We start from the raw sequence: 20,245 nt of genomic DNA, 5'->3' as shown, positions 1-20,245 counted from the left end.
GAACACTGATGCAGAGAGTCTTTGGTGACCCCTGTGAAAGGGTCGCTCGAACCCCAAAGGGGTCATGACCATTGGTTGAGAACCACTATTCTAGAAGGACAGTGCCCTTTGTTGCAGGAAATTATTGGGAAGGATTGTTGAATAGAGCTGCTTGTAGGATTTTCCTTATCCAAATTTCTCCCTGAGTGCCAGAGCTAAACATGATCTATTCTTTTTTTCTGAAACAGAACTGAGGAATGAAGAATTCCCCATTGCTCTGGACGGTGGTGTTTTTTGAAAACTGTTCCAAATTTTAAACAGAGAACTATGCACATGCAGTTCCTTAAGTGCAAGTTCATCATTTTTCTTCTCTCTAGTATCTGTGTGCACATGAGTATGATAAATCAGTGCAAACAAGCAATCCTGATGTGACCGTGCATATGAGTCACCAATATTGATTTCAAATGACATTTTACCAATGCACAGTACACATACTCCTCAGTAAAACACCACCCCTCTTGTGGCATTTGTATGTATGCAGAAAGGGGGAAAGATGCAAATAAGATGAATACTGAAGAAAACTGCATGTGTTCCAATTCTGGTATGTTAGAAATTTGCTGGGATTAATTATAAGCACAGAGCATAATTCCAAAACTATGAAGGAAGGAGTTCCTTTTGCTGGGATAATGATGGTTATACAGAGAGGCCAAAATAAACAGATGCTTGGCTCTTTAGTTGAAGAGATGGCAGAGCTGATGTAGCCTATATATTACTGATAGGTTTATGTAGGATTCCTATAATTTTAAGAATGTAAAAAAACCCTGCTGAATCAGACAAGTGGTCCATCCACTCCAGCATCCCCTTTTACACAGTGGACAACCAGTTGCCCTGCAGCCTCGAAATGAGGCTGAACCATAGACCTATGCAGGAGCATAACAATATCGATCATTTAATTTTCTTTTATGATGTTGTTCATGAAAAGGAAAATTGCAAAGCACCTTATATGACAGGTAACTTCAGGTTGTCATAATTTTATATAGCATCTAATGAGGTATATTTCCAACAAGTACAAGGAACCATTTGGAACAGATCCCTACTTTGTCCATGGTCTTGTCTGCTGATGGCACTGAATGTTCAGAATGTTCTTCTTATTGTCATTTATATTTGCTATTTCTAATGAGTAACTGAAAACAGATATTTATTCATAACCATGTGACAAATTAAGATCAGACTATCCTGAAAAGGAGCTCAAAGAAATGTAAGAAATAATACAAAATAACACTTAACTCCAAATGCCAAACACCACATATATCGAAAGAAAGGCATATGGTTTCAGTGGGAATATAAATAGGAGATGAGTTATTGTCACTGATTAAATTTTCAGCCACAAGCTATAGAACAAACACCTGCTGTATACTTCTATCTAATACATGTTTTGTTTTGTTTTTCTTTTTGTCAATGCACTGCTTATAATTACATACCTTATCCAAACACATTGTTACAAATTCAGTTTTATGTATGTGGGACACTCAAGGACCATGCAACACCCTAACCTTTCACTGTCAGTCTTCCTAGTTGAAATCCTTGCCTGTCCAGATGGGTCATCATGTTTTGCTTTTAACTCTCTGGACATTTAGAGCTATGACAGTTGCTCCTGTAAAACCAAAACACCGATTACCAAATAGTGCTTAACTTGGCTTGCTTTCACATTGGTAAGCACAGGCACAAATCCAGAGCAGTTCAGATAATTAATAATTTATAATGAATTAAACTAGTGCACTCTACATTCAAGACCTACAAGAGTGTAATTCAAAACTGAAACTTCATCTGTGACCGTATTGGTCAAGAGGTGTGCAGTGAACAAGCATATGATATTTACCTTTTTTCTAAGAATCCATTTCCAAAGCCAGAATAAAAGGCCTGGTAGACAACGGGCACTCTATTGAAAGAAACTGCAACAAAGCAGGGAACTGTTAGAGTATGTACGTGCCAAACATGTGAGAGATCAGCAGGAGTAATGAAAATAGTGAGACCTTCTGAATGGATCCTAAATAACACCCTCCTTTAATTGCTGTAAACTAGTAAAACAAAAGACTTGTGGTACTGACATACATGTACCATGTAATGCCAAGTGTTAAGGTTTGTAGAAAACCAGGAAGGTGAGTGTAGTTAAATTGTTTCCTTATCTACACTTACTGCGGAGAGGTAATCTGATCCATTTCTTCTTGAATATTTGTAAATACTTAGCGGTAATAGGCCAGTCATTTCCGCATGCACAGCTTAGCATAGATTTTCCCAGTGGTCAAACTTTGGGTCTGGGAAACACTTCCTGTGAAATCATTCTATGAAATCATTCCGCATGCATCCAACCCCCTCATCTAGTTTTACTGCACAGTTGAAAGTGCCAATTCAAAAAAAGTCTCAGCTCCATTTCTACCACTGAGAACTACCACACAAAATGGAACACCTCCTTCAGAAATAATACTGGGACATGTGCTGTTACCTGAAGGAACAGAATCACATAACTACCTACCCATCCACTCCCCAAATTTTGGCCAAATTAGACCTTCCTTAATGCACCATTGTTGATGTGGCAGTCTCTTGTCAATTTCCTCCTGCAAAAACAACATCCCTTGTCAATTCCGCCAACTTCTAACTAGGAGTTGCTGTAACATTACATTGCTAATTGAGATGAAATTGACAAAGCCAATCCAATCAACTTGCTTGTGTCTATATCCTAACATTACATTGTTAATATGGTAAGTCAAAGAGAAAAATATTAAAAATTCCTTTGAGATGGAGAATGAGAGGGAGGAGAAAATGAGTGAAGAAGGTTGGGTGACTACATGGGTCTTGTATAGGGTCTAGTGTTTGGTGGGGTGGAGAAATAAAGGTTGTTTCAACTTAATCATGTGCAAAACGGAAGCTGACATTTGGCATTAATATACATTGTAAACAACGCAGGTATAGAAAGTGATTGTCTATGGCACAGGACACAGATGCCACACAGCCAGTTAAATGATAGCACCGTAATGAAAAATCAGAGTGAAATCAACACTCTCTGCACTCATGAATGGGGGAAAATTTGTCCCATTCCCCCTCCCTGGACTCTCAACAAGATCATGACTTTATTCCACAAGAACTGATTTGTGTATGTGTGAAAAATGGCCTCCTGCCATTTTGGCTGAGCCTTAAACATGTTGAACATTCTCTGTTTCATCTGACTTAGTGACTTTGGTTGCTGTGAAATGTATTCATTGCTTAGTATGGGAAGAGGAGACCTTGTTTGTGAAGACTATGACAGTGGTGAAGCTGTAGCTGGATTCATGGTTGTTGTTGAAAATTGGCCTATTTTTGCTGTTTTACCATTTTCTAACTGATTTAACAATTTTACTGCATTCTGAAGTCATATTTGCATGCAAAGGTTTCCCAGATCATTTTATTCCCTGGGACGCAGAAGCAAATTTAGAGTTTCCTACTAGAGCCACAGGAATGTCTTGTGCCTCTAGTATGGCTACATTGTTTCTAATAGACCTGCACCAGAACCCACTAATCATTTGGAATTCCGTGCCCCCAGGAATGCAAAAGTCAACAGGGATATTTTTAAGCTATTATTTTGAAGGCTCAATTACAGTTAGCTCTCTGTTTTTTCAGCTTTATATTTATTTAATGTAACCTGTGTGGAATAATGCACTTACATGCAGTCAAGCATAGTTTGGATGCCACCTGGCCCATTAGAGCACATAAAACTATTCAGAGACATTTGGGGCACTTTTTTAAAAAAATTAAAGGACTGTACAAACTCTGATTTTAACCACCTGTTGGAACTGTGGTAGAAAGCAGATAAAGTTATAGACACATTCGCCTTGATCCTAGTGATTTCCAGGGGAAGCTCTGATACAATCTGGCATGTGGATATGTTTGCCTGACAAGCTCAGAGTTACCTTGCGCAAGAAGCAAAATAAATAAATAAAAAATCCTGAGCCTCAACTTCATGCAGAGAAAATTTGAGTGGTTAAGTGGCAGCGAAGGGTTTCAATTGTTCCTGGCTGACCAATTTTTTTACTCCAAAATGTCATTCAACTGCTCCATCTTCAGGGGTGAGTTTATGCACATGCTAAATAGGATACACTTTGGAGCCTCAGATTCTGAGGGGTTTCAAATTTAAAACAGCATTTTGGGGGCCTCTTAAACTTGACATAGTTAGGAGCTGCGGCATGTTGCAACCTCACCCTGTCTCTTCTGGAAAGTTTCAGATGTGTTGTTTCTTTGGAACATGAATCCAGAGCCTCGGAGAAGGAAAGTCGTTTGGAAGATGATTTTGAGGATATAAACAGCGGATGTGGAAAGGATTGAGCATCCCTTTCCACCTTCTTGATTCCTTTTAATTTTTCACCACCAGTCAACGACTCAGCTTGACATGTAACACATATTTTGTTTGCCTTTATATTTCAGTGAAGAACACTGATCTGTATTCAAAAATATGTATATCTGCCTCTTTCCTTTAATCTGATTTGAAGTCTATGGGTGCAAGATGTGCACATTAAAATAAGTGCAGATCTCTGGATCATAATGAGGCCTGAAGGCATTTGGCCTTTCGTTTTGTATCATATTTCCACATTCTTTTTTCAAAACGCCCAATAGTTTCAAGCATGTAACATCAAGACATGCTTGGAATGCCCCCAATAAATGGATTGATCCCTTTGTTGCTGTATTATGTGGCCTTAATCCTGAATTATTGTTAAAATAACAAAAAAAATAGCTTTGAATTCCCAAGAGTATTTTTAAAACGTTGCTTTGTTCAACACAGAGGCACAGTTAACTATCATTTTGTCTACATATTTATATATCAATGCAAGCTAGAACCTCAGTCTGCTTTAACTTACCCGACTTCTGATGTAACAGATACTCAAAAGTAAGGAGCATTAAGCTTTGTAAAATACATTATTATTGCAGGGCATATGTCCAATTTTTAAAACACTGTATAGATTGGAGACAGATGAGCTTTTCAGAATTATTTTAGGCCCATTTTGATTAAATGCCTCAGATGCAGTTTCCAATGGAAATTAATTTCATTGATGTAAAAACAAATGAATGCCAACCACAAAATCAGCTGCAAGTTTGTGTTCAATATAAGCCTTGAAAGGACTGGAGTGAGCTCAGATTGGGACTGGGAACACAGCAAGCATATGTTTTGTTGCATAAATAGAATCAGTTTTTTTTAGAGCACCATACAGAATCAACTTTATGTATGAACAAGAATGTGTTCATGGTAGGGGAGGCAATAGTTTGACGAGTCGGAGAGCAACACGTGCAGATGTCATAAGGAATTAGTTGACGACCTTTGTACGTAAAAGTTTAACTTAAGTCTTTGGTTGACTTATTGATTTGGTCTTACCGGTATGTATTTATTTCATTTCTATCCTGCACTTCCCCAAAGAGTTCAGGTTAGTATTCATTCTTATCCCTTCCTTCATTTTGTCTTCATGACAACAACATGGTGTGGCAGGTTAAACCAAGGAAGAATAGCTGACACACTTTGGGGGGACAGTGAAAACACATGCTGTCGTCTTTGACATTTTAATTGAAAAGAAAAACTCAAGCAGGTTTTAACTTTAAGCAGTGTGTTTTTACAAGTGTATGTGGAGAAATAATCTGTCAGTACAGAGCAGGCTGGGTGCCACAGGAGTTAGTTTAGTAGCTGAACAGTCCCACATTAGCTCACACACCTTGCCTTGTTCTGTGCCTCAATAGTTTTTAGGAGAAATACTTTGCCTAGAGGCACACAATTATTAAAAAAAAGGCGGCTCTGCTTGCTTAAAGTCTGGAATTATTAGCTCATGGTAACAAGCCTGCACTGGAGAGACTGTTGGTCCTTTGTTTTCATGATTCTACTGTAATTTGCTTTCTCATTTTCAGAGGGAAACCACTGCTTTGTTTAGGAAGTTAAAGCTGAAATATATAATCACTTTAAAAATTATTTTAATATTTGTACAGTAAAACCAGGATTTAAGAAAATTATATATGCCTTTCCATAAAAATTCAGTAGTGTGAACCAGAAATGATAACTGAAATTTGGTTTCCCTCCAAATTTGTAGTGTAGGTAGATCCTGACAGAATGGAGCAATAAAATACCTAAAAGCTTTCTAGGACTGGAGGGAGGGGAACATGGTTTTTCTACCTCTAATTTTTTAAATGTGTGATATATACAAGAATTACTGATGGAAAAGCAAGTTGTAATAGTTGCTCAGAGTTGCTCTTTCACCTTCATTTTATTCACACATTGTCTTGACTTCTGTACCTGATAATCTTGGCCACCATGAACCATGCTTATGTCACTTATATACTAGACTACTATAATACATTCTGTTGGTACAGAATACATTGGTTTAGCCTTGAATACTACTAAAAAAAGGTCAATTAATGTAGAATGCAGTGGCCAGTCAGCTGTCATATAGTCTTTTATCAGAGGTGTAGCTCCAAGAAGGCGGAGAGGGGACACGACGCACTGGGCGTGCGCCCCTGTGGGGGTGTGGTGAGGGCGGTCCAGGGGCGTGGCGTGGAGGGGCATGGAGGGGGCAGTCCAGGGTGGGATAGGGGCATTCTGGAGTGGGGTGGGGGTGGAGGACGCACTGGTGCACCGGCGCTTCCCCCCTGTGCTACTCCTCTGTCTTTTATGCTCATATTATGTCAATATTAAAACAAATATGGTGGCTATAATTTTTCCTCAGGCCAAATTCAAGGTACTGGTTCTTACCTTGAAAAACTATGCAGATGCTGCACAAAAACAAAACAAAAGGTGCACAGATAATCTTCAATATGTAAATTTACTCAATGATACTGATTCATTTTGCTTCAAAGCTCTTCCTTGCGGTATCAAACCTTGCTTTCAACAACAGCTCTAAAAGTTTTTCAAATTCTCTGTGCATATTTTGTTTTGTCTTGCTTTCAGCTTACCATAAAAGCCATTAAAAGTCACAAGATTATATATCTGTGTGACCCCACCCCTTGAACCCATATGCCACCTCTATTCAACATTACAGATTCTCCTTTGTTGTACCATCAATGTAAATGACATGTGTTGTTTCTGCCCACTTGCATTCTCTTTTGTTATTCCTGTCCTTTGGAATAGGCTCCTAGAGAACCTCATCCTATCATTCAATCAGCCCCACATGTGTCTTTGGGGGAGAGGCAGACTCATGTTGCCTTTTTGAGCATATTGCCTTCTACAGCTCTACCTGCTTTGGTTAGTCAAGGTTTATATTTTGCCAAACTTGTGTTAAGTGATATATTTAGTATGGCATATTTTGTCTCAATGTATCTTCAATATGCTCTTTCTGTTGCACTGTACTTCAGCAAGTCTTCTTAATCTACCTGTGTCTTAAACATTTTGAGCACATACTAACAGGTGCCAAAATGTGCAGGCTATTTCCTTTGTCAATTAATTCTGTGAGATGTCCAAGTTGTGAGAAGGTGCAGGCTGAAACTCTTGGTTCTTTTGAAGTTATTTATGAGGCTGCCAACGAGGAGGGTAACCTACACATTTTCACTCAGGTTTCACTTCTTTTTTATTAATCTGTCTTAAGACAAAAAGCAAAACTTGGAGAAGAAAGAAGGATCTGAGAAACTGTTCTGAAACTTTGCAAGAAGAAAATAATAAGGCATTTTTGGGTAGCATAGTCAGAATTATGAGCAGAGTGTTGATTGCCTGGCTTCAGTACAAGCACTGACACAGCAGAAGCAAGCATAGGAACCTCTAAGGCATGGTCTAGGACAGTGGTGGTGAACCTATAGCACTCCAGATGTTCATGGACTACAATTCCCATCAGCCCCTGCCAGCATGGCCAATTGGACAAAACCCCATGTTTTATTAGGCACATCGCCTAATAATTGGTATCTTGCAAATATCATAGAGGATTTCCAGCAATCTATGCTGTATTTCACATAAAGAGGTTAGTAGATGGTATATTTCTCTGCCACAGAACAAAGCAAGCCAGACATTCTTTGTTGTAGAATGCTCTGCCTGGGTCCTTGTGTGCACCTAGCCCTGCTCCATTCATCCACTTGAAAGTTTGAAAGGAAAAATACATTTTGGTATAAAGGTTCTTGTATCAAAGTACCATGTTCAGTGATGAACAAAATAATTGCTTAGACCAGTGATGTAGCTATAGATTTTTTTATGGGGTGGATTTGGGGGATGGGGCCACACCCCACCCGTCCCTGGGGGTATGGACATGCCTCCCCAAGCCCCACCCCAGAGCTTATAAAAGCAGCTCTCCGAGGCCAGGGATGGCAGACTCCCCTGCCCTCATATTCTCCCTTTAAATCCATGCCAAAGGGGGTGGATTTAAAAAGAGAATCTGGGGAAATTTGGGGGTGCTGGCTGTCAGGGGTGCAATTGTTAAGCCAGCAGCACCAAACTTTTGGGGTATCTTTAAGAGACTCTCCTAATGATACCACCCAGATTTAGTGAAGTTTGGTTCAGGGGGTCCAAAGTTATGGACCCTCAAAGGTATAGCCCCCATCTTCTATTAGCTCCCAGTGGAAACAATGGGGGATGGGGCACCACTTTTGGGAGTCCATAACTTTGGACCCCCTGAACCAAACCTCACCAAGCCTGGGTGGTATCATCAGGAGAGTCTCCCAACAAATCTCTGAAATTTTGGTGCTGCTAGCCTAAAACCTGCGCCCCCTGCAGGCCACAAACTGAAAAAACACTAAAAATACAAAAAAAACACAAATGGGGGGCAGAGCTTCGGATATGTAATGGGGGGAGGTTAAACCTGGGAAACCCCCCCTCCTTACCTATGTCCTTGGCTTTGAACAGAGGCAGTGCGTAAAAATGCAAGATAATTCTTATTTTCATTTGGGACTACATTTTATGTGAAAGTATACAATTTTATCAATTGCTGCACCTCAACTGTCTGAACTAACATCTTTATGTAAAACAGAGTATAGTGAACATTGTTTGTAAAATTAACATGACTTGCCCTAAATTAAAATGCTTTACCCAAGTTATTTATTGCCACTTGTTTACTAGTTGACTTGTTGACACCACACATGGACTGTGTGATCCTGAAACTGATTCATACCCATGTGGACAATAATGTATGCATGCTCATTAGGAAAAATAAGCAACTGGTAACTGAGGGAATAGACAAAACTGTCCCCTGAATTTCAAAGTACATTTTTTTCTTCCTTCCAAGAGAAACTGTGAAGTTTCCAAAGTGCTACAAAGGAAAGCCCAACAAAAACAAAACAGCAATCACCCTTTCCTGCCGCATAGCAATGCAGATGCAGACTTGCAAAGCTAAGCCAGGCTGAGGGTGAGAGTGAACCCAGCAAAGTAGCTTAGTTGCTTGCTTAATATATACAGATAATTTCCTTTTTACCCAAGGCCCCTATTCCCAGGCTCATTAAATCAATTCCAGAAAATATTTTGGCTTTGGAACATGTAAATCAAATTCCAGCTATATGGACTCTTGAGAATTACCTGTGCAAACTTCATAAGTCAAGCCAATACAAGTTTCTGTCAAATGCCCTAACACCTACATTTATTATAAAGGTAGAGAGTTTTATAAAGGGCCACTAAGCTTCACTGACTGTGGGGCTCTGGGTTGTCTGTGTGTGTGTGGGGGGGGGGGGATGCATGTTTTATATCAGTCAGTTTATGGATCAGCTGTCTTACAGAAAATGATTACATTGTACTGCATCACAAACACTCAAGAGGACGAGCTGGGATTGGTCCCTGTAGTTTGTTTCTGTGCCAAAATTGCCGAGTGGCATGGCTTCTGTGGAGCTTATTGAAATCTAACGATATACTACTAAGAACATTTCCTGGGAGTAAGCCTCACTAGGTAGATTTCAGCAGGGTTCTAAGTAGTCTAGCACTGGAGTACAATGTCAAGCCCAACCCAGTGAATCTTTTGCTATGTGAGCAAATAACTCTACATGTGCAGCAAAGTTTCTTCTTGTTTCCTTTACAGTTGTCCAACTGCCACTCCAAAATCTAGCTTTTCAAATTCCCCAAGTTTAAACACTTTTCAGTAGAACTGTTCCAGAGAAAATGCAGGACTTTTACAGGTCAGCCTTGGTGAAAACTGTATTACACAGAAGCCATATGGTGTTGTAATTGTCAAAATTTCCAAATAATTAATCCCCTCAAATCATAGCCTCACAAATAAACAGAAGCAAGCAATGGAAATTGTCTTTTACCAAAAGGTATGTATCACCATGTACTCTGAATGCTTGCTCCCAGGACCGTTCAGTTAGAGCAGGGGTCCCCAAACTACGGCCCGGGGGCCAAATGTGGCCCCCTGAAGGCATTTATCCAGCCCGCCAGGCATGGCGGTGATGGCTCCATTCATGTGCAGTGGGGGTTCGAGGGAGAGGAGGAACCGGCCCCAACGGCTGTTGATTGCAATTACATGATGGCACCCCCAAATCTCCATGAATTTTCTGACCCAGAGTTGGAAACTTCACACGTGGCAACTCCTGCTCCGCCCTTCCCTCTCGGCTACTCCATGTGTTGCTCTCAGGATTTCTGTTCCGCCTCACTCCCATTGGCATCAGCCAGGCTGGTGAATCGCTCGCTGGCTGCTAGGGAGGAAGAACCCAGGAAGATACCTAATCCTGGGTTAAATGGAATGCTTCATTGGGAAAGTTCTGCTTTTTTTTTTACAGGGGAAGGTATTCCACAGCCTCCCCAACAATATTTGGAGCCCACCCTGTACTTGACATACTTTGGTCACTGTTCTAAAAATAGACCATGACAGAAAGGCTGAAAGGTGAAATCAAACATTTTACAATCATTTGTGCATAGGAATTTGTTCATAGTTTTTTTTAGTCCGGCCCTCCAACAGTCTGAGGGACAGTGAACTGGCCCCCTGTTTAAAAAGTTTCTCTTTTCAATAGAACTGTTAGAGAAATGGTACAGAAGAGAGGCAAACATCTGTCCTCTTCTCATGTCTTGGTCCTGATCCAAACTGGACTCCTGTGGTGCTTCTGAATTGAGTTCCCACTGGGAACTCACCACTGGTGTCTTGCTGCAAGTTTCCATGGCTATCCCATTGTAGATGTCATATGTAGTTTGGCCCTGACATGCACATGCAGCACAAATGTTTTGAAAGACCCTCCAAGAGCGTGGGGATACTGTTTTGGAAAACAAATGCTCTTTGGTGTGTACATAATCCTTGACAAGTTTATAAACCAGTTTTGGGATTGCTGTTCAGAGTAATCCATAGCGAGTTAGAGTGTGTTTAGTTGCTAGGCAGGCAGGTTTAGCAGAACTAGACCCTAGAAAAGATAAGCTGCAATACATAGAATTTGTTTCCAAATCAATGTGGTTTAGATTCCCTGGCAAGTGTAATAATTTCTGGCAAAGTAGCCAGGTAGTATATAGTAGAACTAATTTAAAATAGCCATATAAAATGTTGGAATACTTTCCATGGTGGCGGGGGGGGGGGGGGGGAGATTCCAACTCCCTCAATAAGCAACACATTACTTGGCAAACTTTCTATCCAATTTAGTCCTATCAACTACAAATCGGTAATGTTTAACAAAACAGCTATTCAGAAAAGATCTCCTAATTTAACCTCCCACTCTTGGGATTTTGGGGGAGGAACTGTACTTGTCTTTTGTGCATGTTTGTGTGTATGTGTGTGCGTGTGTACATACGTACGTATGTGCTGGAATTTTACAGGATACGCATCTGCTTTCAAACTGAGCTGTTTGATGTCTTCATTTGAACAGGTTAATTTAAACGAACCTTCCGCCTCAATTTAATCGTAAATATTAGTGCAACACTAACATGTATTTTTAGGACTATTTATACACCAACATAACAAATTAACAAATTTCTAGCTTCAGGAGCCAACATTTATACACATAAACTTATTTCATGTGCATAAAAATTGTGCAAAGGGTCCATAACATATCTATAAATATATAAAAGCTAACAGTGACTTTGTTAGTCATGCCCTAACGCCGAAACGGCTGGACGGATTGCCCCCAAAGTTTCACATGATGTTCCTTCCTGTTGCGGGCAGGTAATCGGACCTTCAAATCGCCGAAAGTCCATACCTGAGCCAGGTAAAACGTCTTTTTCCTGGCGCACCAGGCCATGAAGCTGACTTTGTTTAACTGTCACCCTTAGAATGTTTGTGCAGCCTGTCTGTGACCTGAGAGCTTGGTATGCCCTTAGAATGTTCGCAGAGATGGTCAGAGAGGATCAGTGAAAACAGTAAATAGGTAATACTGGTAGGTAATATGAGTGGAAGTGAAACACATACACACTTTGCCGTGTGAGACATCAGGTGGGGTTCCCCCCGCCACATGCAGGTAACTTTCACTCTCTGTGCCTTACCCACTGCTACCACACAACACACATACTCTCATACACATCCAGCTCATCCTCACACACCTCACTCTGCCCTCCCTCACATCCAACCACCACTTACCCACTTCCCTACCCATATTCGCCACAGCTCGCTTTTACTAAAGCACTAAAAGCGAGCTGGAATTTGCCTTTTTCTTCTAAGAAAATCCACGGGGTGGGGGCCAACCAACACTACTGGCTCTGCTTCTTTTGCACATGGCCCTTTCAGAACCCAGGGAGCTGGCCTCGATCTGAGCGCCTCACCACCCTGCCTCTGCTGCCTGACTGGGATAGCCTCTTTGCCCCAGTTCTGCCTTACCCAAGCCAGGACTGTGCGTGTCAACCAACCTCATGGACAGCAGGATTCGCACTCTGGACAATTCCGTTGTGGAATGGAAAGGGTTACCTTATACTAAAAAAACAAGACACCACCATATAACAATGTGAATTGAAAAGGGAAAGAGGGATTCCATTTGACCACCCCAAAAGGCTATGCTGCAGATCATTGGACCTGCATGGATATCTGTGTGGGTTGTGGACTGTGATGAGAAGGACAATTGCCACAGCAATGCGTGGCCGGGCCCCGCTAGTTCTGGATAAATTACTGAGCCAGGGCTCTGTCTGTCTGTCTGTCTGTCTGTCTGTCTGTCTGTCTGTCTGTCTGTCTGTCTGTCTGTCTGTCTGTCTGTCTGTCTGTCTGTCTGTCTGTCTGTCTGTCTGTCTGTCTGTCTGTCTGTCTGTCTGTCTGTCTGTCTTAAAATACGAACACCCAAGTCCTGAGTTTTGGTTTGTTTGACAAATGCTTCCAGTTCCCAATGAATTAGTTTATCTTTTTTAAGATACCTATCTATGCATGGAATTCTTCCTTTGGTCCCAATCCAAAGAAACTCTATGCATGTGTCTTCTGTTGTATCTATTCCACCCTGCCACCCAAGAAGCTGAGGAATTGAAAAACTGCTTGCAACCTGGTGCAGAGAACAAACCCACAGTCCAAGATGTTTGGAGAAGACAGTAAAAAGGACAGGTGGGCAAAAGCAAGCACAAGATTTCCAGACTGGAATCAGTGATATAGAAGTTCATATCACAACTCTTTTTTTAGTCTCAGGCCTAATATGCATGTTTCTTTTCCTTCATTTTTAGTGTCCATTTCCATTGGGGGTCTTTTTCTTTATACTCTGGCTCATTCCGCACATGCAGAATAACGCACTTTCAAACTGCTTTCAGTGCTCTTTGAAGCTGTGCAGAATAGCAAAATCCACTTGCAAACAGTTGTGAAAGTGGTTTCAAAACGCATTATTTTGCGTGTGCGGAAGGGGCCTCTGCTTTCCTGTCTTTAGCACCAACCCCACTTTCAGTTGTGTTATTCTCCACCATACAGGGATACTTCTGATTTACATTAGAATGTTGTTGTAAGGATTACTGCAAGAATATATGTGAAGTGCTGTCCAGTGCAGTTCAAGTCCATTGTTGTCAATGGGTTTAGAAGGGTGCAACTCTGTTTAGGACTACTGCACTAAATACAGAAAGGGCTATATAAACACTAGATGCGTAAGAACAAGTTGGGGTATTAGGATATTGGGTGGAATGGGAAGATGTGAATATAAGAGAAAGCCATGCTGGATAAGACAAAGGCCCACCAGGTGCAGTGCTCTGTTCACACTATGGCCAACCAGGTGCCTCTAGGAAGCAACAAACAAGATGACTGCAGCAGCATTATCCTGCCTGTGTTCCACAGCACCTAATATAATAGGCATACTGCTCTGATCACAGAGAGAATTAGGTATGTATCATGACTAGTATTTATTTGGACTAGTAGCCATGGATTGCCCACATGTTCACTCCCCTCTTAAGGCCTTCTGCAGCCATCACCACTTCCTAAGCCAGGGAGTTCCACAACATAATGATGTGTTTTGTCTGTTTGGAATTGGCCACTCACCAGCTTCAGCAAGTGACTCCACATTGTAGAATTATGGAAGAGGGAGAAAAGCTTCTCCCTGTCCACTCTCTCCGCACCGTGCATAATTTTATAGACCTCTCGTGTTCCCTTACTCACTTTTTCTCTAAGCTAAACAGTCCTAAGCATTTTAACTGCTTCTTGTAGAGCAGTTTATCTAGACCCCTGATTATGCCAATAAAGGCTAATGTATGTATGTACTGATTGGTTCCCCACCCTGGGACCTGGACAATTTATCTATCTTTCTTATCTTATCAATTTATCTATCTATCTTATCAATTTATCTATCTATTATCTATTATCTATCTATCTTATCAATTTATCTATCATTCTGGTTGCTGCTTTTTGTACCTTCTCAACCTCTGCAAGCTCACACTACCACTTGAAGATCCCTTTCTTAGTCTGTTGCTGCCGACACAGGCTGAAGTTGGGATCTTTTGCCTAATGAGCATCATTTTATGCTTGCTCACACTGAATCTCATTTGCCATTTTAATGTTTATTCCTCTAGTTTGGAGAGATCTTTTTAGAGATTTTCATAATCTGATTTTGTTTTAACCACTCTAAATAATTGGGTGTCATCTGCAAACTTGGACACCTCGTTGTTCACCCCCATCTCCAGGTCCTTAATGAGCAGGCAGTGGCGTAGCGCCAATGGGGCCAGGGGGGCAACTCCCCAGATGGAGGCACGGCTGGGTCGTGGAGGGGGCATTCTGGGGCCGGGTGGTGCTGTGGCAGGGGTGCAGGGTGCACGTGCCCCAGGCACAGTTTCCCCTCACTCCACCTCCGTGAGCAGGTTGAAAAGAGATTTTTTAAAAATGTACATTTATTTGCAGGGATATTATACATCATCGCAACACACATCTTTTTACTCCCTGGTAATTTCGTGGACATCATTGCTATGAGTTCTTCAAAACTAACACAACAAGCAATACACCACCTGTATTGACTACTCATCTTTATTTCTTGCTATTCACAATGAGCCTAATATACACATTTTTTCCTGTTACTGTGACTAATTTACAGAGCCATACAAACAAATTTGAAATGTGATTGCCTGCATGAGAATTACTGAACAGAATCATTTGTGTTCAGGCTAAACACTGAAGAAGCTGTACAATTACAATAGTCGCTGTTCAGTAATAAGAATGAAGAATCAAATCAATGCTTGAAAACCATTTGTTTTGTTTTTAATGCTTTTATTTCCAGATCGACAGCCCTTTTAGTCTGCAGCAGCAAACTAAAGCTGGAGCCCAGAAACACATTAAAGGCTAAATGCTGTCAGTCTTGAAGGTGGTTGCATTGGGACTCCTGTTCTGATAGTTTAAAAAAAAAAGTCAAAAATACTTTGCTGTCTGACCCTCTCCCCAAATTTGATATCAGCTTTCCAAATATTACTAATTTATTCAGGACTGAAAAATTTAAATGCCAATACAAATTATGTATTTTGACATCCATATTTTATGATGATGAATTTGTTTCAGCTCTGGTTTCCCTCCTCCTTTCTCCCCCGCAGGCCTCTCCCAGGCTCTTTGTCGTCATTACTGCACCTGCACAACCGGCAAAGACAGCCCATGCCTGCGTCTATGCCTGGTACTCTCCCTAATCCCACCATGCCTGGATCCTCTGCAGTTCTAATGCCAGTAAGTATACCTGTTCATTGTATATTGTATTAGAGGCCAAGGCAGGCTCTTTTATCAAAAGTGGGAAATCAAATAATGCACAGATTGCAGCTGAGGAACCTTTTTTCCCATTGTGATCTCACTACAATGAAATTCGTGATGTCTGGGACCGAAAAGCTGCTTTGGGCTTGCCTAGTACTCACTCACTGGAATTTTTGACTTTGAACAGCTGACCTTCATGCAGTATCACAGATTGTTTCTGACAGTCCCCTCAGTTTCAAAGGCAGATTGCCATACACCATGGGTGGCTGATCTTTGAGAAAAACAAGTCTAGATCTCTAATCAACTCCACACATCCTAGCCTTTCTTACTGGAGCCAAATCCATCATTTAAATGGTTAGATGACATTTGGGTTCTTAATCCTGAACAAAGAGGCATAAACATAATCATAACTTTACTTTACTGAAGGAAATTAAAGACCTATCAAGACACAGGAGCTACCAGATAAATGGAGGGTCTTTGGCCCGATTGGATAATGGGTTGGCCAGAGCTAAAACAAATTTCATGTACATTGACCAACGAGAACATTTTCAGAATTTTTGCAGTTTTAACTTTTTTCAAATTTCACTTTTGAATTCAGAATTTTAAACCTTTACACTTAAATGGTGAATTTTGAGGCAGCAGCAGAAAGTATTACACAAGAAAATCTGATATTTTACACCTGACTCTGTCTTGTAAAACCAAGATAAGCAAAATCAGAAGTTCAGCAAGAAATTTTATAATTAGCTAAATATTAATTTGAATTTACACATAAATTTATACAATGAGCCTGAGAATTATGTGCACCATTCTGATTCAGTTCTAATTCCATTTCTCACCTCTGTGCATATCTCCTAGCTCTAATCAAACTGATCCTGTTTTGCATTGTACTTCTGCATCCTGACTCCAACTGACCCTTCTTTGTAAAATCCATCTATCTTCTGACCTGAATACAAGAGCTGATGAATCTTCATTCTCATTTCTAACAAAGTGAACTTTGACTACTGAAAGCTTTTCCCTGGAAAAAAATTATTGGTTTTAGAGTGCGATGAAACTCAAGTTCTGTTCTGCTACTACAGACTAGCAAAGCTACCCGCTTGAATGTATCATATTTCTGACCTTCACAGTGTTCAAGAGTCACATTTCACATACCCACTGAGGCCAATTAGTTTGCATAATGATCAGGTACGCTTCCCATCCTGCATGTGGTTGTTACTTCTACAGTCCTCCCAAGAAGGCAGAATTTCCATTTACATCTAATGTGTAGTACCAGAGCCAATGATATTTCCTATTTTACCTTTTGCTTCAAGCAAGAACATAAGAACTCTTGTGCCGGGTGGGCATGCTCTGAACTTCAGTGCAAACCTTATCACTAGGTGAATTTACCTTGTTCAGACTTCCTTGTTTCTGATCAGACTGCCTCAGTGTTCCCTGGCAGAGTTTCTTTTGTAAGAAGCATTTGGGAGTAAAATAGCCACTTGTGCTACAAAGCCAGGTTTTGACTGCTTGCAAAGGCAGTTCAAGAACCAAATAGCCCCAATTATCAGAGAAGGAGTACCTATTCCCTAGTGTCCTGGTTTTCGACCAACTTGTACAAGGATTTGCTTAGCCTTCATCTGCTCTTGGCACCTACATAGTTGGATGCATTATTTAAATGAGCAACATCCATCAGACTATGTTTCATTTTTTTAAAAAAAATCTGTGGAATCAGAAGCATCTATTTGCAAAGTGGTTGTGAGAACTCATTGTACTATTATTTGAGTTCATGGGCATACAGCAAAGACACACAGAGACCCCTAAGTAGTAATCCTCACTCAAAAATCTCAAACTTTTTTTCTTTTTACTGTTTGTCTTCAAATCTGAGGCAGAAGTGGAAGCAAATAAGTAACAGGGTAGTGGGGCTACCAAAAAAATATGTAATTATGCAAGAAAATAGTATATGATGTAATTTTCTCAGACGCATTTGAACAGCAACAGTAAGCTGGAAGCAAGCTCAGTGTTTGAGCATTATTGGTTCCAATCATTGCCCCTTGTAAACAAATTACCTTGAAAATGTCTCATTTGCTAATGGAAACGTAGGACGTCCACATTGGTCCCCTAAAAATACTGCAATACTGTTCTAGGGAACCACCCTTTTGCATTTGTCATGCACATTGCTAAAACATTTCCTTTGTTTGCTCTTTGTATTGGCAGTGTATTACAGCTGTACCACAATAATCTAAGGCATGTGATGAGAAAATATGCCCCTGATTCAATAACCCCAGTAGGAAAATTCCACAGTTTTCAAGTACTCTGAATCATGCATTTTTATTTGTATCATAAACAAATTCTGTCAATGTCAGTATAGTCGTAATTTTATAAAGTGCTTCTTTAAAAGCCACTTAACCTGGAGTGGTTTTCCACAAGGAATGGAAAATAATTATGGAAAACCCTAGATACCTAATTGTTCTTTTGGTGAAAGGCTGTTTCCTATTGATTGTTGGATTGTTGGCTAATATCAGACCAATATTCAAAAAAGTTTTAGTTATCACTCTGGAGGAGTACAAAAAGCTCATCTCTTATCCACTGAAGAGAAGATCTTGTGATCCACTGACCAAAAGATGTGCAGTCTGAGACATGTTTTTCCTTTCAAACACCATTTGATTTAACCCCCCTTTTTTTTCTCTTTCAAGATGGAGCGACAAATGTCAATGAATTCCAGTATCATGGGGATGCAAAGCCCAAACCTCAGTAATCCATGTGCTTCATCACAAGTCCCACCAATGCATTCAGAAGCAAAAATGGTAAAATGTTGAAAACATATTTCTATTTTATAACTTTGCAGGGTTCTTGTTGTTTTTTTAATTGTATTATGTGATATACTGGCTTCTGAGTTTTTGCTGAAATTTCTAGTCATGTGATTGAGCATCTGCTGTGAACTGGGTTACAATCTAGCAAGACTAGTTGAGTCTGTTCAGCTTTCAGGCTTGTAGATCATTGTTGTCCCTTTTGGGTACAATATGATTAAAAGAATATCAGGGCTTAGAGGCCTAGGCATATATTTGGAGATACTCTGTTGGTATATGTGAAGATTAACAATAGACTTTGTCTGTGCTGTTATTTTTTAATGTTACTTTTCATGAAACATTTTTGATGCTTACAGAAAGGATGAAAAATTCTCAGGCATCTGCTTGTCCAGAAGGCTACATTTTTTATCTTGAGTGTATTTTTAATTATTCCTTAGTGGTATGTGGTTGGCTTCTAAAAGTGGATTCTGGAACCTTAGGTCTCTGTGTTTCGTTCCCAGCTTTTGCTTTTCATGTCAAAACCCAGACAGTCATAAAAGCCATATCAGTTGCCTAATCAAACCTTCTGAACATTCTAGAAATCCCAAAGTTAAAGCATTCCCAAAATAATGGCTGTAACTACAACCTCTGCTTGACCCCCACCCCATTGTAGTTGGATGTATTCTCAGCCAGTTCTTACGATCTAATGTTCAACAGAAATCTACCCTTGGGTAATTTAGGGCCCTTTGGTCTACTCCTGCCCTCCTGCAGCAGAAAAAGTCCTTGTCTTTTTCCTGAAATAGCCCTTCAAATATTTGAAGAATATGGCTTCATGATCATGTATCCTCTTCCTAAGTGTACACAGTTCCCTCAGTCTTAATTTACAGGCCTTGATTTTCACATACATTTTTTTTTTGCATGCCTGTGTATACACTTAGATTCTTTCCTTCTCTCTCTCTCTCTTGTCAGCATCAGTGGTTCCCAGGCATACAGCACTATACAAAAAAGCTAAAGTATAGTAATTGTTTTGGCTTGTAGTAAGTGTGAAATTAGATGACACAGATACCCAAATTGTTCTTTGAACATTATAACACTACTCTTCAGAGTGGAGAACAGCTTTGTTCAATCAGGGGAAATGCCCCAATCTGAAACAGCATCCATGCATGAGAGACGAAAAGCTGCAGAGACTCTCATATTGTCACCACATGCATCTAACTTTTTATTGTTGATTTAAATAAGAGCTGCTGTGTGTACTTTTGAAATTGCTGTCTTTCACTGCAGGGGGGCAAAGAGAAGCTTTTGTGGCTGATCGATGTGCTACGTGTGACAGTTGCTATAGGGTAGACATGAAAAGTCACAACTTTACCTCAAACATAAATTTCGGTTAAGCAGCCAGCCCAAGACTTTTTAACACCTCAGCTTAAACCACACTCTGTAAATATGCAGTTGGTTGGCTTAAAGAGCAGATGTAGCCAACAGGGTTGGCAACAGCAGCCAAACAAAATCTGTGGT

At 40.4% G+C, this 20,245-nt stretch overlaps 1 protein-coding gene across 8 annotated transcripts in view; it reads left to right on the top strand.

The window, feature by feature from the left end:
• Positions 1-20,245, top strand: part of CREB5 (cAMP responsive element binding protein 5) — a 285,186-nt gene that overhangs the window by 187,687 nt on the left and 77,254 nt on the right. For all 8 annotated transcript variants that reach the window (XM_048511159.1, XM_048511158.1, XM_048511160.1 and 5 more), the window contains 2 exons: positions 15,824-15,950; positions 18,641-18,751. In XM_048511159.1, coding sequence (XP_048367116.1) covers positions 15,824-15,950; positions 18,641-18,751 — 238 coding nt within the window. The remainder of the gene's footprint in view (positions 1-15,823; positions 15,951-18,640; positions 18,752-20,245) is intronic.

The sequence above is a fragment of the Sphaerodactylus townsendi genome, linkage group LG11, assembly GCF_021028975.2.
Source record: "Sphaerodactylus townsendi isolate TG3544 linkage group LG11, MPM_Stown_v2.3, whole genome shotgun sequence".
NCBI classification, from domain to species: domain Eukaryota; kingdom Metazoa; phylum Chordata; class Lepidosauria; order Squamata; family Sphaerodactylidae; genus Sphaerodactylus; species Sphaerodactylus townsendi.
The sequence above is the reverse complement of the archived record's forward strand: the minus strand, read 5'-3'. Positions and strand labels throughout refer to the sequence as shown.